The 16,350-nt window shown below is 43.2% G+C and overlaps 1 protein-coding gene across 1 annotated transcript in view; it reads right to left on the bottom strand.

Annotated features, from left to right (window-relative positions):
* Nucleotides 1-616: 616 nt before the first annotated feature.
* The window catches only part of LOC115464803 (GDNF family receptor alpha-like), an 83,949-nt gene continuing 68,215 nt past the window's right edge, over nucleotides 617-16,350 (bottom strand). Inside the window, exons 6-9 of the mRNA XM_030195163.1 lie at nucleotides 9,903-10,150; nucleotides 3,347-3,442; nucleotides 3,183-3,264; nucleotides 617-689 (exon numbers count right to left, since the gene is read on the bottom strand). Coding sequence (XP_030051023.1) covers nucleotides 617-689; nucleotides 3,183-3,264; nucleotides 3,347-3,442; nucleotides 9,903-10,150 — 499 coding nt within the window. The remainder of the gene's footprint in view (nucleotides 690-3,182; nucleotides 3,265-3,346; nucleotides 3,443-9,902; nucleotides 10,151-16,350) is intronic.

Here is a 16,350-nt window from a genome sequence, read left to right as displayed (position 1 = left end):
ATCCAGTGTATCTGAATGTAACTCACCTTGAGCTACTACTAAAAAAGGTGTGAGCAAAATCTAAATAAAAAAAATAATAATATAATGCTATCAGTTAAGATCAGCATTTGGTGCCTGTGGGCTCACCTATTTACACCTGTCATTGACATGGCCACTATTCCCTCTAAGCTGAGTGGGAGTCCTCCACCTGCACTGCTGCCAGTTGGGGGAGGTGTATCAATAATGTGTTTTTAATGGCTAGAGAGAGGCAGCCTCCGTGGAGTCCTGCAGAGCTTGCCTGTCCCTCACTGTTGAACACGTGATAGTGAAACAGTACCACCCACTGGCAGGACTGTAAATGGAGGACTCCTGCTCAGCTTAGAGGAAACAGTGGACATGGCATAGATGGTGATGCCTAAATCGAGATGCACTCATGGTGACATACTGGTACTGTATAATGGCACCTTGGTTTACAGAAGCCATTATAGAATTGGTGTACAGCGCACCACACTGGCACACCTAAAAGGAGATACCAATTTATAGAATGTCTACTCATTGCACAGATTTTATAAGCAAAACAAAATGCATTGCTAAGAATAGCATTTAAGACATTTTGCAACAATGTTAATAAATGTTCCTAATGCACCATAAGACTCTCAGATGTGAGGACTTGCTCAAGATTTCTTGTTTGACTTGATGTTCTACGATTTCTGAAAACAATAAAAATAATATTATGAATTATTCATTTATTACACTATAGAAAAAAGAAAATTTATCATCAAACTGAAGAATTACTTAAACAGTACTGCATTTTCTAAAAAGAAATATGTCCAAATAGCAGCACAAAGTGGCAGATGGACATTTTTCTTGCAAAAACATCCAGATCACTATTTTCAAAACACACTTCAAAGACATTTTTCTATGCAGTTCATCTACAGTGTTCTAAATCACAAGGGAGCATGGTGGGGACATGTTGGGGGCGGGATTTGGGTATTCCCACAACTTGGACGTTTTTCTGCCACAATGGAACAAAGCAAAAACATCCAGGGCTAAAAGTTGGGTGTTTCAGTCTGGGCCTGTTTCAATCATGACTAAGTTTTAAATGACCAGATAACCACTGGAGGGATGACTCCTCCTTACACCCCCAGTGGTCACTGACCCCTCTCACACCCAAAGATGTGAATGAAACAGTACATACAAGCCTCTGTGACAGCTTCAGATGTTATGGCCAGTGCTATTAGAGCAGCAAACAGGTCCCTGGAGTAGTCTAGTGGTCGGTGCAATGCTCTGAAGACAAGGGGACCCAGGCCCATATCCCAACTGTTACAATTATGGTGGAAAGTGTGAGCCCTCCAAAAACTACCAAATACCTATTGTACCCATGTATAGGTGACACCTGCAGGCATAAGAGCTACTGTAGTGGTGTACAGTTGGGTACAGTAGGTTTTTGGTGGGTTTTGGAGAATTCACCATACAATATAAGGGGGTAACAGTGAGGTGTGAACCTGGGACCTTTTATATGAAGTACATTGCAGTGCCCCCCTAGGGTGTCCCACTGCTCTGCTGGGATGTGGGTGTGGTCAGTCTACTAAGACTGTTGTTCCCCCCCCCCCCCCCCCACACACACACACACATATTATTCCAATGACTTGTTTTTGTATGTTTTTTCCTTGTACATTTTTTTTTTCCGAAAATGGTCATAAAATAAAAATGCACTAAGCACAAAACATCTAAAAACATCTAGGAAATGGGCTATTTTTGAAACAAAAAGATAAAACTTTTTTCAGGTTCAAAAATGGCCATGTTCACCACTTGAAATTTGGACATTTTCAGCAAAACGTCCAAAATTGGATTTACATGTCATATCGAAAATGCCCCTCATAATAAACTATAATAAATTGTTGGAAATGGGTGACATGTTTAGAACCATTTGATGTGGATATGATGCTAGTCTTGTGACAAAACACCAGGGAAATCTAATACTGTACAATCAGCAGGACATGGAGTATTTTAAGATACTTATGAGATTCTCTAAAAACTGCAAATCATAAGAGGTTTTGTACTAATATTCCATCATGTTTTCAAGTAGTTCAAAGAAACACTAATTCAGAGATGCAGGAGGTGCAGACCTCATTCTTACTACCAATCAGGGTTTAAGGGATCCCAGGATTTAGGAGTCACTAGAATTAGATTTAGGTCTTCCCCAGGACTTCACATATTTAAAGAAAGCATATGTTATTTGCTCCCCATTCTTACTACCTCACAAAATATCTCACAGGATGCTAGGATAGAAAAATAAGAACAGCGGCTGCTTCAATGCATGGAACACAGACAATGAGAGACATATTATTCATTCATGATCCCCTTGTTAAGCATTTCTCCTTGCTCTTTGGCCCTTCCTGTTTAGGGGAGAGGTGTGTCCCCTAAACTGTTCCCACCCTTCCAGAAGTGTGCAGGGAGGGGCATGCTGAAACTGACTTGAACGACTGGCAGTGTTAAGAGAGCGATACAGAAATATAGGGGAAAAGAGGGTTTGTGCAAAAGACAGAGATGGAAGTTATGCTGTTGAGATAGGAAGATAGTGTGGTTGAAAGTGAGAAAGAAAAGGGCAAGAGAAGAGAAGGTAAGGGAGATATAGGGATGAAGGGGAAGATGCAGTATGGGAGGGAGCTAAAGATAAAGTCAGAGGCATAGGGTGGGAAAATGATAGGGAGGCAGCAAAATAGAAATGAATAGTCAGAGGATTAAGATGGAAAATTGGAAAAGATAGAATGTTGGAGAGAAGTGTCATAAGAACATAAGAGTAGCCATACTGGGTCAGACCAATGGCCCATCTAGCCCAGTATCCATTTTTCCAAGCAGTGGCCAAACCAGGTCACAAGTACCTGGCAGAAACCCAGACAAAGACATTTTGAAGCACTGGAGACAGATGGAGGGAGTACAACAGTGGAGAAGAAAAAGGGGAAGGAGAACTACAAAAAGGTATCAACAGGAAAAAAAAATGATAAAATTAGAGGAGAAACCATTTATAGCCTTTAACCTCCACACATCTCTACTTCACTCATGAGAAATAATCTACCATCCAAACAAGCTACAGGACCAAAGTGAACACTATCATTTAATGCATAATTTTGTGCAGATAACATATCTACAGTACATTGATGCTTTATGACATTTATTCAAATAGCCTTCAATTAAATTACCTTATCTTTAGTATAGCCAATAGAATTATTCCAAAAATGAGAATTATACCAGATGTATATGCCATGATATAGATCACTGCACCTAGAAATGAGCACATAGAAATTAATAAACAACATATCATTTAAAATCTTTGATCAAACATCATTTGTTTCACTTAACTCACCATTAAAGAAAGAAGGAAATCCAGATAATGTAACTTCTTTCCCTGATGTGCCTTTAAGTGATGGGAAGATTTTAGGAATTGGAATTGTAGCCTGGTCTGAAATCGAAATTACCAAACTGAGTTAACAGTCCTTTTTCAAAATTTGGCTCTGCTTGTATTTTATAAAATATGCACATATTTGTACTGCACATACACTCACAGACTTATAACTGACTTGGAGACTTATACATTTGTGTGAGGGTTTTTTGAAAGGCAGGTTTACAGAGAACCATAGACACTTATAGGACCAGATTCTGTAAATGGTGTCTAAAAAATAGGCACATCCAAAAACAGTACTTAGCGCTATTCTATAAACAGTGCCTAAAGTTAGGCGTGGTTTTAGGTGCAACCATTTATGCCACTGAAAACCCGATATAAATACCCACTTCTAAATATAGGAACGTTCCCCAGAATTCTATAAGCATGCGTGCAAATTTGTGGAACACCCCTGACACGCACATGCCCACACTCCTCCCATGGCCATGCCCCCTTTTCAGCTAAGTGTGTTAGGATTTACATGCACCTCTGTTTAGAATACGCCTAAAAAGATGCACACGTAAAATTCCAATTATTCCAATTAGTGTTGATAATTGGTGGTTAGCCAATTATCATCACTGATTGGCTCATTAAGCAGTTAAGGTATGTGTGTAAATTAGATGCACACCCAATTTAACACCTGGGACTTACAGGGGGATGGATCAGAAGCAAACGCGCTCAAGGGCACTGAATGCAACTAGCATGCAAATGCATGCTAAACAGGGCTACACATATTCATCCCCAATGATCAGCAGCCAGCGTGCTAAAGATTGGGTCACTGGCTGCGGCAAACCCTACGCCAGCTCCGAGCTGGCGTTAGGGTTTGCAGATCATTGGGGAGGAATGGTGAGCCCTGTCCAGCATGCATTTGCATGCTGGCAGGACCCCATTCTCCCCAACAGCAAACCTGCCAGCGACAGGTGGCTGGAGGTCCAGCGGACCTCCGGTCCCCCCGACGATCCCCCCCCCCCCCAGGTTCAGGGAGGGCTGTAAATCCGGTGGGTTTCCAGCCCCGCTAACTCCCCCAGCAAAAGGTCCCTAGTGGTCTAGTGGGCGACCAACCAACCCCCCCCCCCCCAGTGACATGTGGGCTGGAGGTCCCCCCTGACCATTTCCCCCCCCAGGTTCAGGCAGGGCTGGTTGCCGCAATTTTGCGGTGTTGCAGGAAGAGGAGGGAGGCAGGCTACCCTCCCTCCTCTAACACACAAGGTAGGGGGACTGGACCACCAGGGACCCCTTGCTGGGGGACTAGGGGGGGCTGGAGACCCACTGGATCTCCAGCGCTCCCTGAACCTGGGGTGGGGGATCATTGGGGGGGGGGGACCGGAGGTCCAGCAGACCTCCAGCCCCCTTGTCATTGGGGGGGGGGGTTGGTTGGTCACCCACTAGACCACTAGGGACCCTTTGCTGGGGGAGTTAAGGGGGGCTGGAGACCCACCGGATCTCCAGCCCTCCCTGAACCTGGGGGGGGATCGTGGGGGGGACCAGAGGTCTGCCAGATCTCCAGCCCCATGTTGCTCAGGGCAGGGGTAGTTGGGGCCTGGTTGTCCCATGGACCTCCAGCCCCTGTGTTTGACAGGTTTGGGTTTTTGACAGCCCAGACTTGTCAAACAAGAGTGGGAGGATTGTGCTGAGCGCATGCTCAGGCACAATTCTCCGGCACTTCTACCCCACAATCAGAGATAATTGTGTGCTTAAATTTACATGCAATTATCTCTGATCATAGGTCTAATAACGCCCAGCGCTGTTCCAGCGCTATTTTTGGAGCACTGTTTGGAACAGCACGAGGTTTTGATCATCTGTCTGTTAATGCACTACTATTATCCTATGCGGATGACATCCTACTTCTCTTACCATTGATAGCAACAAACATAGATCCAACTCAGTCTGCAGTGAGTAGTATGACTGCCAGTGCTTTCTTTGTGCTGGTACACGCCAGTACGGCGTACCGGCACCTTTTTTGTGTGGTCCGGCTCACCTACCCGCTCCCTTCCGTTTGTGCATCCGGCCGTGCTCCCTGTGTTGCAAAACTTTTGTTTATTCGAAGTTGCGGCGAACCGGCAGTGAAAGCAGCAGGCAGGCAGGCTCACCTTGTCGTCGCTCGCTTCGCTTCGCTTCCCTCTCAGCGTGTCCCGCCCTCCTCTGATGTAATTTCCTTTCCGTGAGGGCGGGATGCACCTAGAGGGAAGGGAAGCGAAGCGAGCGATGAGGAGGCGAGCCTGCCTGCCTGCTGCTTTCACTGCCGGTTCGCCGCGACTTCGGGTAAACAAAAGGTTTGCAACGCAGGGAGCACAGCCGGGTGCACGAATGGAAGGGAGCGGGCAGGTGAGGGTGGGCAGGTGGGGCTGGGGTTTGAATGATCTTGGGGGCAGGTGGAGGCTGGGGCGAGTCAGTGGACTTGGAAGGGAGGGGGAGGGGAGAGAGGAGAGGAGAATCACTGGACATGGAGTGGAGGGGATGGGAGGGAGGGAGGAGAGGAGAATCACTGGACATGGAGGGGAGGGGAGAGAGGAGAGAAGAATCGGACATGGATGGGAGGGGAGGACAGGGGAGAGAGGAGAATTGCTGGATATGGATGAGAGGGGAAGGCAGGGAAGAGAGAATTGCTGGACTTGGATAGGAGGGGAGGAAAGGGGAGAGAGGAGAATCATTCTGGACATGGATGGGAGGGGAGGGCAGGGGATAGAGGAAAATCGCTGGACATGGGAGGGGAGGGCAGGGGAGGGAGGAGACATGCTGGACATGGATGGAGGGGAGGGAAGACAGGAAGGAGATGCACATAAATGGGATGGAAGGGCAGGAAAGTGAGGAGAAATGCTGGAAAAGGATGGAGAGGAGAGCAGGAGATAGAGGAGAATTGCTGGACATGGATGGATGGAGGGTTGGCGGGGAGAAAGGAGAAATGCTGGACTTGGATGGAGGAGAGGGGAGAGAGAATTATTTTTATATGGCTACAGGGGAGGTAAGAGAGAGGAGAAATGCTGGACATGGATGGAAGGGAGGAAAGAGGAGAAGTGCTAGACATGGATGGAGGAGAGGAAAGAAAAAAGAAGAAGATGCACATGGACGGAGATGAGAGAAAGGGAAGAGAGGAGAAAAACTGCACATGGATGGAGCAAATAGGCAAAAGCTGGATCCACGTTATACCTCCTCCAGTCAATTCCATAGAGGAGGACCCAGCTTTTACTTATTGATGCAGGGCAAGAAATGAAGAAGAAAGAGGGAAGTAAAGAAATAAATGGAAAGGAAGCCCTGGAAACGGAGTTAAGAGAACAGATAGACAGCAGCAGAATCAAAGACTGGGACCAATATGGATAGAAAAACAAAGTCACCAGACAACAAAGGTAGAAAAAATCATTTTATTTTAATTTTGGTGTTTGGAATATGTCCAATTTGAGAATTTACATCTGCTGTCATATATCTGCTGGGTATACTGGATCTGTAACAGCTTACAGAAATTATTTATAATAAAAAAAATCACATTATTTTTTTTCTCCTATACTAATATAATATTTTCAATGATGTCTGTTTATATGCGCCATGGCTGATATAAGGGGTTTGGCTATCATAGGGGCGGAGCCATGTGTGGTGACCCCACCCATAATGAGTACCAGCACCTTTTTTTCTACAAACAAAGCACTGATGACTGCTGTCAGTACCGGGGTCCTGACCAATAACTGAAATTGAATGTGCAAAAAACCAAGGTCCTGTTGTTCCGAAATCAGGGAGTTGAGGTCTCATCATCAATATCCTTGACCAATGGTCAAATCTTTACAGTCGAATCTGAAACCAGAGTACTAGGGGTCTTGCTTGACTTTTCACTCACCTTCGCTTCCCATATTAACTAGCTATGGAAGAAAACACTATTCAAAATGAGACAGCTGACAGGTGTAAACAACAGATTGAGCAGGACAATGCAACCTCACGAGTGGTCACTGAACATGGGCTTAGTCCGAGCGTGGGGCACCCCTTTGGTGGATCTTTTTGCCACTCAGATCAATCACAAGGTCCCTTAGTTCTGTTCCAGGCTTCAGGCCCATGACAGACTAAAGTTTATAGGGTCCATTTACTAAGCCACGTAACGTCAATTCTGAGTTACCACCCGGCTACTGCATGGTCCAGACAGTAATTTCATTTTTCACACGCGTCTCATATACGCGTCAGAAAATATTGTTATTTTCTGGCAAGCGGGCAGTAATTTTGATGCATGTTGGCCATTACAGTCGAGTTAATGCTTAAGACTTTACCGCTAAGTCAATGTCTGGTGGTAAGGTCTCCCAAAAAAGGATTTTTTACAGGTGCACTGAAAAATGATCCTGCACATGGTCAAAACCCATGCCTACTCTACTGTAGGCCATTTTTCAGCGCACCATAGTAAAAAGACCCTTAAGTGTGTTCTGAAAAAAGTGGGTGTGGAAATGGGAGGGTCATGGGCGTGGCTTATAGAATACAACTTAAAGTTTTTTTCGGTGCTGATTTTTTAGGAGCCATTTATGGAATTTATCCCCATGTGTGTACCAATATATTTTATAAAATATACATGTGATTTGCTACTCTGCCCCATCTCTGTCCAAACTACTCCTCCAAGGAATGCTTATCTGTAGTGTGCATATAAATACATAGAGTCTTTTGGCATGAACATTGATATACATGCATAGATCCATGCAATTTTTGAGAAAATATTTTCCACATACAAAATATGCTTGACTTGTGGAAAACGTTTATAAAGATACCACTATGTCCAGAAATAAATGAGTTAAAAAAAATTAACTTCCCACTTTATGTACAGGTAAAAGTATGTGTATAATTTTATCTCTATTTGGGGGAGCCATTTATAAAGGCAGGGTTGAGGTAGGGAATGAAACAATAGGCATCATATTTCTATTTTGAAAAGCACACTTATTTTGATCAGTCAAAACAAATATCCACACTTAAAAGAGGTGTAAATGTGAAAGGATAGCCTAGTGGTTAAAGCCACAGGCTGAGCAACAGGAAAGCCAGGGTTGAAATTCTGTTTCTGTCACTAACTGTCTTTAAAATCTCATGCAAACCACTTTACCTTGCATTGCTTCACATACAACCGAGATCTTAAGCCCACTTGGATAGGAATATAACTTGTGTATCTATTTACAACTCACCTTTAGTCAGGGTCAGACTGATAGGGATCTGGGCCCCTGAGCAATAAGGGTCATGGACCTCCCCTTGTCCCACATCTCTCCCTCTACCACCCCGGATGCAACATCTCTCTCTCTCTCTCTCCCCCCTCTTCAGAGCCAACATCTCCCCCCCCCCCCCCACCAGATGCAACATCTCTCTCTCTTGTTTTTCTCCCTCTTCCAGGTGCACTATGTCTGCCCCCTCCCCCACAACTGGGTCCAATATCTCTCCTTCCTTCCTTCCCTCCTTTCCCCAGGTCCAACATCTTTTTCCCTTCCGAGACCAACATCTCCCCCTCTCTCCTCTCCTCCATCCTCAGGTTCAGCTCTCCCCCCCCCCCCACCCCATTTGTACCTCAAAAGTTCCTTTTGCTGGTCAGGATCCCAGCATAGGCTGTCTGCCACTGACCAGAACCTTCTCTCTGCTGCAGCCTGCCCCTTTCTGATGTACCTTCTTGCTTCTGCAAGGGTGGGCTGCAGCAGAGGAAAAGTTCTATGCTGGGACCCAGTATGAAGAAAGGAACATGAGGTAAACGCAGGGGGGAAGGGTATGAAAGACAGAGGAGATGCCAGACCTGGACACAGATGGGATAGAGATGTTGTTAATGTGGAGAGGAGGTACTGCCCCCCCCCCCAACTGCTCTGGGCCCTTGGGCACTGCACGGTTGCCCAAATGGTCAGTCTGCCCCTGCCTTAAGCTCAGAATTGGAAAAGGCAAGTAATTAAGTGGCATAGTTATCAATGTGGGCTACCATTAAGATGTGTTATTTCACCACAGGTCCCATTTTATGCAACAAGACATTAATAGTAACTAGACTTAATGGTAAAATAGTATGGGTTAATGGTAGCCCGTGTGGATAAATCCCCCAGCCCAATCTAAATGTTAAAAAAAAAAAGTGCATATATTTTTCTTGGGCAATTTTTAAATAAAAGTACATTAACTCATTTACTTTGATAGAACAGAGTCTGTGGGTGAAAAGTAGACAGGGACTTTGCAAAAAGTGGACAGTATAGAAATTTTCTTCCATATATTTTAGCTCTGAGGAGCTGCTTTAAATTTGTATAAGGTTTGCTAGGAAAACAGAAGTAATGGTAGAGTTAAGTTGCTGCTTTCTGACTTTCAAAAATCAAATAATTGATTATTGAAGATGTTAAGTAATGACACAATGACAAGACAACCATTAGAGGAAATCGAACAGCTAGTGGAGTTGCAGCTGATAATGGTAAACTAATGTGTCAGTTGGGATTACACCAAAAAGGTCTGAATAGTAGCTTGATCAGTCATTAGGTTCCATAAACACCGCTGATTCTATAAAGTAACTTACTGAAGCATGATGTGCCATGAAGCATGTAGTGAAACAGCTCACATATGTATCGATCACTGGCTGGTACAGTACTACATGTGCACTGTACTTGAAGAATAGTTCCCAGAATACCAATGTATGCTGCTCTGCAGGCGTCATTTCCCAAGCACGTAAAATCCTCTTTTCTAACATTATACAAACAACTCTCATCATTCTGGCAGTTAATCTCATGTCCCCAACATTTCAGTTGAAATGTTTCAAATTTTTCTCTGAAAAATAAAAATTAAACATTTTATAATGTATATACTATGGCATAGGTTTTATAAAATGCTAACTATACAGTTAGGTTTATACATTTTTCAACCTCTTTTGGGCAACTGACAGCATATGTTTTGGTTTTCTTGAACAGCAACTATTTTAATAAGTCTTGAGATGAGAATGAAATAAAGACACAACAGAGAATCTAATATTGTGCTCTGTTCTCTCCTGACAAAGTGTTCATGTAACCTGTTCAACATCGAACTGTAATCTACCTCAAGACTCCTGAGGCAGGTGGTGTTTGCCGAAACATGGTGCCGTGTTGAGTCTTATCCATTGTACTTCATTCACTATTAAAAGATTTTCTCTCCATTTTTCATTTCCTTGGTCGAACTTGGAAGTGTCCTGTTGATCACGCTACTCCCCTGTCTCTATACTCTCCTGTACCATCTAATAAGGAGTTATGTACCTATACATTTATTTGTCTTTATAAAAACATAAGAATAGCCATACTGGGTCAGACCAATGGCAGACCAATGGTCAATCTAGCCCAGTAGTATCCTGTTTCCAATAGTGGTCAGTCCAGGTCACAATTACCTGGCAGAAACCTGCCTACCTGTATCTCTCTTATAAGAAAATGTTGTGGATGTAAGTGTACTACATGCTATTCTGTAAAGATGCAAGTAAGTGCTATAGCACATAACTGTGTGGGTGGAGCATGGTTGGGGTATGGGTATATCTTCCACTTATATGCATAACTTAAGAACATAAAGAACATAAACGTTGCCATACTGGGACAGACCGTTATATGCATTCTTTATTGAACTTAAGCGCATCCACTTACACCTGCCATTGAGTATTCTAGTATTATATAATGGTATCTTGGCACCTAGAGGCAACCTATTATAGAATTGCCCTCTTAGTGTGCACAAAATTGATGAAATGCACATGACCCTTGTAAAATATAATTAGGTCTGCCATCTCTGTCGGACAGCGGAAGCTATGGGCTTTCTCCTATCCTGTAAAGGATTGCATGTTCCCTCCAATTACGTAATTACCCCAACCTTGTGTCTGCTCATGACAGATTTACACAGAGCAGCAGCAGGCTCCTCAATTAGAAAGAAACCCAGTAGTCAGTAGATATAGTAATATAGTTTATTAGCATCAGTGTTTTACCCAAAGATAGTACAGGCAAATTAGGCAGTCACATGGTAGAGCAGCACTTCACGACGCGTCTCTCTCTCTAGCCTTCTAGAGTCTTCTGATTCTAATACCCTCTAGGCTGCCCTTTTTATACCATTTTGACCCTATTCATTCCAATGGACCCTAGCTTTCTCACCAGAGCTCTTGGCCCTTATCAGTTGATAAGAAATGACTTCACATGTTCCCAAACTCTAAGTATAAACAAATTATGTTTAGGACAACATCTGCGAAGAAATAACATCACAGGTCATTTTGTCCTCCTCAGCTCCCCCTCCCTCTACTTGCACCTGACCCTCTACCAACTTGCATTAGCCAAAACATCTTAGCTCATGACTTCTTGCAGGTGCCAGTCCCAGGATTGTTGACAAGAACAAATGTCCCCTCCCTTGCCAGCTCTCTGGGAACTCATTTCAGCTTGTGCTGCAGTGAAATATATTTTGTATCCGAGATGATTTTTGATTTTAAGAGGCCTAGCTCTTAGCCTGAGCTATTGGCCTGTATTTTACTGAGAGCAAGGGCTAGCATATTTCTACATTCCCCTCTTGCTGGGCCCCCTCAGGGGGGCTGGCACACATGACTACTAGTGTGTGTGGCCATCCTTTCCAGAGGGCTCCTAGAGTCCTGTGGGGGGGATGTGTAGGGATGAGGTGACATGGGCGCTCTGTCATAGTGAGGGACTAGGCCATAGCGAGAGTCAGTCTGCAGACACATAGACATACGCGACATAACATTCTATGTTCCCCTTTAAGGTAAACCACCCAAAAAAACCTTAACTATCCTACAGCTACCCCTCTGGAGCAGGGTGAGACTTGGGAACACAGGAAGTCAACTGAGTCCATTTGACATACAATAAAATCAACAGGCTTGAGTACATATAATTGCAATTAACTAATATATATCATGCTATCTTGCTTATTTGAGTTCTGTGCATGTCATTTTCATTGGCTTCCAGTTTCATTTAGAATTGTATTTAAATTACTGACTCTTGTGATAAGGTAAGTGCTCCACCTAGGTGGATGAACACAAAATCCCACAAAGTCAGAAGTGTAGGTAAAGAAATGGGAAGTAGACCAATGACTCCAGGAAGCTGTAGTTATGGTGATATACAATGAATCAACTTTATTGTAGACTCAACTCAGTACTGTGTTTCGGCCACAGGCCTGCCTCAGGAGTCTTCAATGCTCTAAAATTGGAAAAATGATCTCAATATATGCTGGTCTTAAAAAAGACCTTAAAAATATAATAAGCGGAACGTATCCACTTCTATCTTCTGAAGCAAAAGGTCCACTTCCCACTTCTTTATCTGCAATTACTGACTCTTGGCCATAAAGGCTATTATGATCATATTCCATCCAACTATTCAAGGTTGTTAAAACACACATATGGACTGTGAAATATTGCAGGAAGGCCTTAGGAAATTGGAAGATGAAATTTAATGTGGACAAATGCAAGGTGATGCACATTGGAAAGAGTAATCCGAAATCATAGTTAAATTATGCTAGTGTCCACCTTGGGAGGGTCACTGCTTAAGAAAAAGTTCTGGGTGCCATTGTAGATAATATGCTGAAATCTTCTGCTCAGTGTGTGGCGGTGGCCAAAAAAGCAAACAGGATGCTAGGAAAGGGATGGTGAATAAGACTGAAAAGACTATAATGCCTTTGTATCGCTCCATGGTGCATCCGCACCTTGAATATTGCGTTCAGTTCTGGTCGCCATATCTCAGAAAAGATATAGTGGAATTAGAAAAAGTTCAAAGAAGAGCAACCAAAATGATAAAGGGAATGGAACTCCTCTCATATGAGGAAACGTTAAAGAGGTTAGGGCTGTTCAGCTTGGAAAAGAGATGGATGAGGGGAGATATGATTGAGGTCTACAAAATCCTGAGTGGTGTAGAATGGGTAGAAGTAAATCAATTTTTTACTTATTCCAAAAGTACAAAGACTAAGGGGACAGTTGAGGAAGTTACATGGAAATACTTCTAAAAGAACTAGGAGGAAATATTGTTTCACTCAACGAATAATTAAGCTCTGGAACTCTTTGCCAGAGGATGTGGTAACAGTCATTAGTGTATCTGCGTTTAAAAAAGGTTTGGAGAAATTCCTGGAGGAAAAGTCCATAGTCTGCTATTGAGACAGACATGGGAAGCAACTGCTTGCCCTGGGATTTGTAGTATAGATTGTTGCCACGATTTGGGTTTCTGCTAGGTACTTCTGAACTGGCTTGGCCAGTGTTTGGAAAACAGGATACTGGGCTAGATGGACTACTGGTCTAACCCAGGATGGCTACTCTTATGTTCTATATATTTGGCCACATTGGCTATACCTTATGTCCCTAATAAAATATTATGATCTTTGTTAAATCATAGAATAGCTTTCCAAGATCCAAGATGGCATCGTAATGACATTGTACCAACAGCTCCCTGGATCTTGTCTTGAATTGTTGATTAGGAGTGACTCCCTACCTGTCTGAATATGGGTACGAGGAGAGGGAAGATGTGGGTGTTTCCCCTTGACTCCCGTGCAACTCTGGCTCTGAAACAGGCGACTCTCAACAGATTCAGAGCTCCAGCGGGACCTGTACAGGCTTCTTCCCCTTCTGTCAGTACCAGCTCGTCAGCGTCGGTCAGCAGTGTGGACAGGGCTTCCCTAAGCCCTGTTGAGTGGGCAGCACCCCTGCAACCAGGAAGTAGTGGAGCTCTGGATGGTCTTGACCCCGGTTCTCTCCTCCGTAAAGATCTGGGTGAGCAGGGAAGGCACACATTCATAGCACCTGAAAGTTTGGACTCTGGCCAGGAGTTATTGCAAAATGCTGCTTTAATTTTGCCTCAACAAACTGTGAGTACTCTTTCCCAGGTTTCCAGCTTACCTACTCCTGCTTTATCTTCGTGGGTTTTTGTTAAACCAGCCGTTGTGACATTGGAGTCACTGTGGGACCTCGCATTTGACATGAATTCGTCTTTACAAACTTTGACTTTGGAAAATACTAAGGATATTAAGGCTTTGTCTGAAGCTGCTCTTCTCCAGGCACAGGCATCTGCTCAGCAGTCTTCTAAATTGAATTTCCTAGAGATTAAAATTCAAACCCTGGAATTTTTGGGTTTAGCCTCAGTTAAAGATAAGAATTTTACTCATTGTCAGTTGGAAAACCTAGGAAATCAAATTAGGAGACATAACTTGAGACTGCTCAGTTTTCCCAGGTCTCCTCTTATTTCACCTGTAGATATGGTTAAGAAATATTTAATTGAGGTTCTGGGGATCTCTGGTGATTCATTGCCCCCTATCACACGAGCCCAGTTTATACTGGTCTCGGAGAAAGCTGTTGGTAAGACCCTTCGAGGACAATATGGAGATAATATGAATCTCACATCCTTCCTGGAATCCTCATTGGAAGTAATTACACAGAGAACAACTATGGTGGTATCCTTTGCTCTGGAGACAGATCGCAATGCTGATTTGAAGCTTTCTTTTAGACATTTGGACACACAGTTCTTGGTTTCAAAAGTTCAAATATTTCCTTTCAGCCGAGGATATTAGCTTTGGGCGCCAATTCTGTGCTCAAATTTCTGTTTATGTTTTGTGATATTTCAGAGTAAACAATTTCATTTTTTTGAACCCAAGCAGTTAGAAGAATTTCTTGTTGCTAAAGAGGAAATAATGTCATTGTATAGTCCTATATCGCACGCTGTAAGGGCAGGCTGGGGAGAACTTTATGGGTATACGATAGTCTTGGGATTTATTTTCAATTTACTTTGTTAATTTAATTTCTATTTCTTGGATCTTTTTGCATTTATTGTGGACGAATGTCTATTATTTTTTCTTTACTGTTAAAAATCTGTTCTTTAGCGTTGTATATTTCATAATTTCTGGTTTATCTAATTTTTTGATTAAAAAAATCATAGAATGGTTTCCCATCTCCAAGTAGGGTGTGATGGGAATCGACAAGAGAGAGTGTTTTGTTTTTTGGGGTTTTTTTTTGGCTAGTACCAGAATAGTTTTCCTACTCCAATGCATGAAGAATCATCTTAAAAACTAAGATTCTGTTAAAAACACATTATTTTGCTGAGATAAATTTGCATACAATGGAGGTAGGGCATACAAATCTATCTTATGCATATTCATTGTGGGTATCCTGAAAATCTGACTGGCTAAGTATGTCTTGAGGACCTGCTTTAAGGTGATGGGAACTAATGGGGCCTTTTATAAAAGCATGCTAGTGTTTTAGCGTGTGCTAAACGCTAGAGACTCTCTGTATTACCATATATTCCTATGGCTATCTCTAGCATTTAGCGCACGCTTATTTTTAGTGCACCTTTGTAAAGGGACCCCTAAGTAAACATGTGGATTTTCCTTTAAGTGAGGACTACAAGTCCCATGAGGTCTGGGGAAAGCGTGGGAAAAGACCACTAATTCAGTAGCTATCAGCTGCTCTAATTAGCAGTGGTGTGGTTGGCTGTCAGCAACATAATAGTTGCAGTAATTAACAGTTGCCTTGCTAACGGAGATGAAATTTTAAACGAAGCGTTATTTTTCAAAAGGGACATAGAAACCTGGGGGAGGGGGGGGGGTAATACAGAGACAGATAAAGGGACAGGGAGCCACAGGCTATAGAAAGGGAGAACATATTAAGGTTTCTCTAAGATGGAAGGCTGGGATAAGAATTATCCTACCAGCCTCAGGGCAGGCAGTCCCTTAGGCCCGGAAGGGAGAAGGCAGGTAACAGTGCCATGGCTTGAAACAGATGACCACAAGGAGCAGTTAGAACCTGAGAGGTAAAACGAGGATTGAGTTCCCAAGTGCCAAGCAGCCTCAACCCTTGAAGGAAGCCAAGGCTCTTCAAATAGGGTGGGCAAAATGAATAACTCTTGTAAGTTTATGCTCCAGTAAAGGTACAGCTGTATAAAAGCAGCTTATGTGTAGGCTGAGCGATACTGGGGGGAAAGTCTTCCTGCATGTCGGAAAAAGCAGAGTTCAGGTTAAAAGGAGGTTTCCAAATGGAAGGTTTTGGGAGA

This window comes from Microcaecilia unicolor, chromosome 3 (assembly GCF_901765095.1).
Source record: "Microcaecilia unicolor chromosome 3, aMicUni1.1, whole genome shotgun sequence".
In the NCBI taxonomy this organism is placed as follows: Eukaryota; Metazoa; Chordata; class Amphibia; order Gymnophiona; family Siphonopidae; genus Microcaecilia; species Microcaecilia unicolor.
The sequence above is the reverse complement of the archived record's forward strand: the minus strand, read 5'-3'. Positions and strand labels throughout refer to the sequence as shown.